The sequence below is a fragment of the Canis aureus genome, chromosome 8 (genome assembly GCF_053574225.1).
Source record: "Canis aureus isolate CA01 chromosome 8, VMU_Caureus_v.1.0, whole genome shotgun sequence".
Lineage (NCBI taxonomy): Eukaryota > Metazoa > Chordata > Mammalia > Carnivora > Canidae > Canis > Canis aureus.
Window position 1 is genome coordinate 61,384,235 of NC_135618.1, and position 2,640 is coordinate 61,386,874.

General features: G+C 65.7%; 1 protein-coding gene across 1 annotated transcript; it reads left to right on the forward strand.

The window, feature by feature from the left end:
* The first annotated feature begins 420 nt into the window (after positions 1-420).
* On the forward strand, positions 421-2,403 carry FOXL3 (forkhead box L3). The gene is made up of 3 exons (XM_077904941.1): positions 421-740; positions 1,129-1,297; positions 1,597-2,403. The coding sequence occupies exons 1-3, from the start codon at positions 634-636 to the stop codon at positions 1,990-1,992; spliced, it is 672 nt and encodes a 223-aa protein (XP_077761067.1). The 5' UTR covers positions 421-633; the 3' UTR covers positions 1,993-2,403.
* The last annotated feature ends 237 nt before the right edge of the window (positions 2,404-2,640 follow it).

Consider the following 2,640-nt stretch of genomic DNA (forward strand, 5'->3'; position numbering starts at 1 on the left):
AGCCCTGGCCCTGTCTGTGGCCTGGCTCATGATTCTGTTCTGGCAACCCAAGAGTCCACTCTGGGATCCCGTGCCCGGGAAAAACCTAGTGACTCCCTGGCACCGAGGGCGCACAGACCGGTGAGCTCTGAGGAGACATCCGCCAGTGCAGGGAGCCCCCGAGGAGCCCTAGCTCTGGCTTGCGGGTGGAGGGGGGGGATGGTGGGAGGGATACCCAGCAACTCTGCCTGGAAATCTGGGGCCCGCGCAGGGAGCAGAGAGCACGGCGGCGCGCACGGGGCGGGAGCGGGAGGCGGGGTGGCGCCCCGCCCGTCGGACCACCCAGCGCGCGGGTCCCTCCTCCTCGGTCCGCCGCCGGTCAGCGGGTCACTGAGAGCCCCGCTTGCTTCCCTCGGCCGCTTTACCGGTGGCTGGGGCCTCCCCCGCGCTGGGATTGGATGCGAGACAACTGGGTGGGCGCGGGCGGGGGACCCCAGAAACCCAGGCTCCCAGCTCGGGCGTAGAGCAGCCCGCAGTGCAGACGCTGCCGGCCCGAGCCTGGGAGGACTTCAGCACAGACCTGGCGGGCTGGCGGGCGGCGCGGAGGAGGTGGCAGCGACGCGGAGGCCCCCCGCAGGCACCCGGTGCGCCAAGATGTTTGACAGCTCGCAGTATCCCTACAATTGCTTCAACTACGACGCCGACGACTACCCAGCCGGCAGCTCCGACGAGGAGAAGCGGCTCACCCGGCCCGCGTACAGGTGCCCGCGGGGTCGGTGGTAGGAGCCTGGGGGCCTGCGAGGATCCTGCTCCAGGAGCCTCCCGGAGGAGGGTGGGCTTTCTTCTCCGGAGCGGGGGGCGGTGGGTACCCTGGGAAGGGACCCGTTCCTCCTTTCTCCGCATGTCTCTCCACCCCCTTGAGGAGACTCCCAAGTGTGAAGATGTGCTCCTTGGGTCTGGGCAGAAACGGGGAGCGGGGACCTCCGGGGTGCACCTCCCACACCCCCCGGAGCCCTGGGGGCGAGGGAGCGCGCTTCTGGAGGGCCGGCCTCTGGGCAGGGAAGGGCTGCCCGGAGGGGACTCCAGACCCCCAAGTCGTGAGTGGTCCCCTCCACCGCCCCGCGTGGCCCGACGCGCCCCTATTTGCAGCTACATCGCGCTGATCGCCATGGCCATTCAGCAGAGCCCCTCGGGCAGGGTGACGCTGTCCGGCATCTACGACTTCATCATGCGCAAGTTCCCCTACTACCGAGCCAACCAGCGCGCGTGGCAAAACTCCATCCGCCACAACCTGTCCCTCAATAGCTGCTTCGTCAAGGTGAGCTCCCCACTGCCATCCCGCTCCCCGAAGGGCCCGCGACCGTCCCAAGCTTGGGGGCTCCTGGGCCAAATCAGCCCCATAGGGGGCGGGGCCAGATCTTGCAGCAGCAGCTGTTGGAAAGTTCATTTTTAGCAAATGGGGTGCCTCCAGTTTGCTCCCTGAGCAACGCCACCCACCGCAAGGACAGGGACCTATCCAGGGCCTGCCCCGGAGCCCTCGGAGAGCGCGCAGACCGGGAGGGGTGGGCGGGAGCGCCCAGAAAGCCAGCCCCTCGCGGAGCCCCTCCCTGCGCACAGGTGCCTCGGACCGAGGGCCACGAGAAAGGCAAGGGCAACTACTGGACGTTCGCAGGCGGCTGCGAGTCGCTGCTGGACCTCTTCGAGAACGGCAACTACCGGCGGCGCAGGCGGCGCAGGGGCCCCAAGCGGGAAGGGGCCGGGGAGGCGCGCGCGGGGGGCAACGAGGGGCCTCCGGGGTCGCAGGAGCCAGCCCCCCGCCCCCGCCAGCCCCCGGCCCCCGCCAGCCCAGCCGCTCCGGGGAAGGAGGAGCCCAGGGGCATCAAGTTCAGCATTGACTACATCCTGTCCTCCCCAGACCCGTTTCCTGGGCTCAAGTGTCCCCTGGGCCTGCAGGACGGCAGGAACCCCCGGCTGGAGGCCCAGCAAATGAACCTCCACGTTTGGACAATATGAGACGGGGCTGGCACCCGGGCAGCCCCGGGTCTTCCCAGGTGATTTCAGCCCCACTTCCAGCCAGAGGCAAGGTTTTGCCACAGACTAACTTGCACAGCCTCTTGCTCCAAGCTGAAGACCCCCCGGGGGCCGGAGAGACAGGAACTCCAGTCTTCTGGCTTCCTCCTTCAGAAAAGTTCCCTTGCAAGAAGACTCACGGGGTCCTGCTCGCCTGAAGCGTTTGCTCCAGAGCTCCTGAAGAGTCCTACTCTGAGGAGTACGAAGACAGGTTCAGGGCCACCTCCATCTGAGGATTTGCTGCTTAGACAGCCACGGCCTGGAAGGTGCCCACGCACTGGGCATACAGTTAGCCGGGCGGGTGGGCTTCTTCCCTGGAGCTGAAAGTGATGCTAATAAAATGCAAACAGTGAAGTCAGATACTAGTTGATCCCATGAATGTCGCCCCAAGGTTTTTGACCGTGGCCCTGGTGCAGATGATGTGATCAGAAGTGTAAGTGCATCTCATGCTGTGGACAGAATAGTTCGTAATTGCATAAGAAATCTCGTGCGCTCTTCTATCCAGGAGAGAAGGCAGAAAGAAGGGAAGAGCGGGGGGGGGGGGGGGGGATTCAAATTTGGGCCAACATGGGGCAAAGGACACTTTTCTTG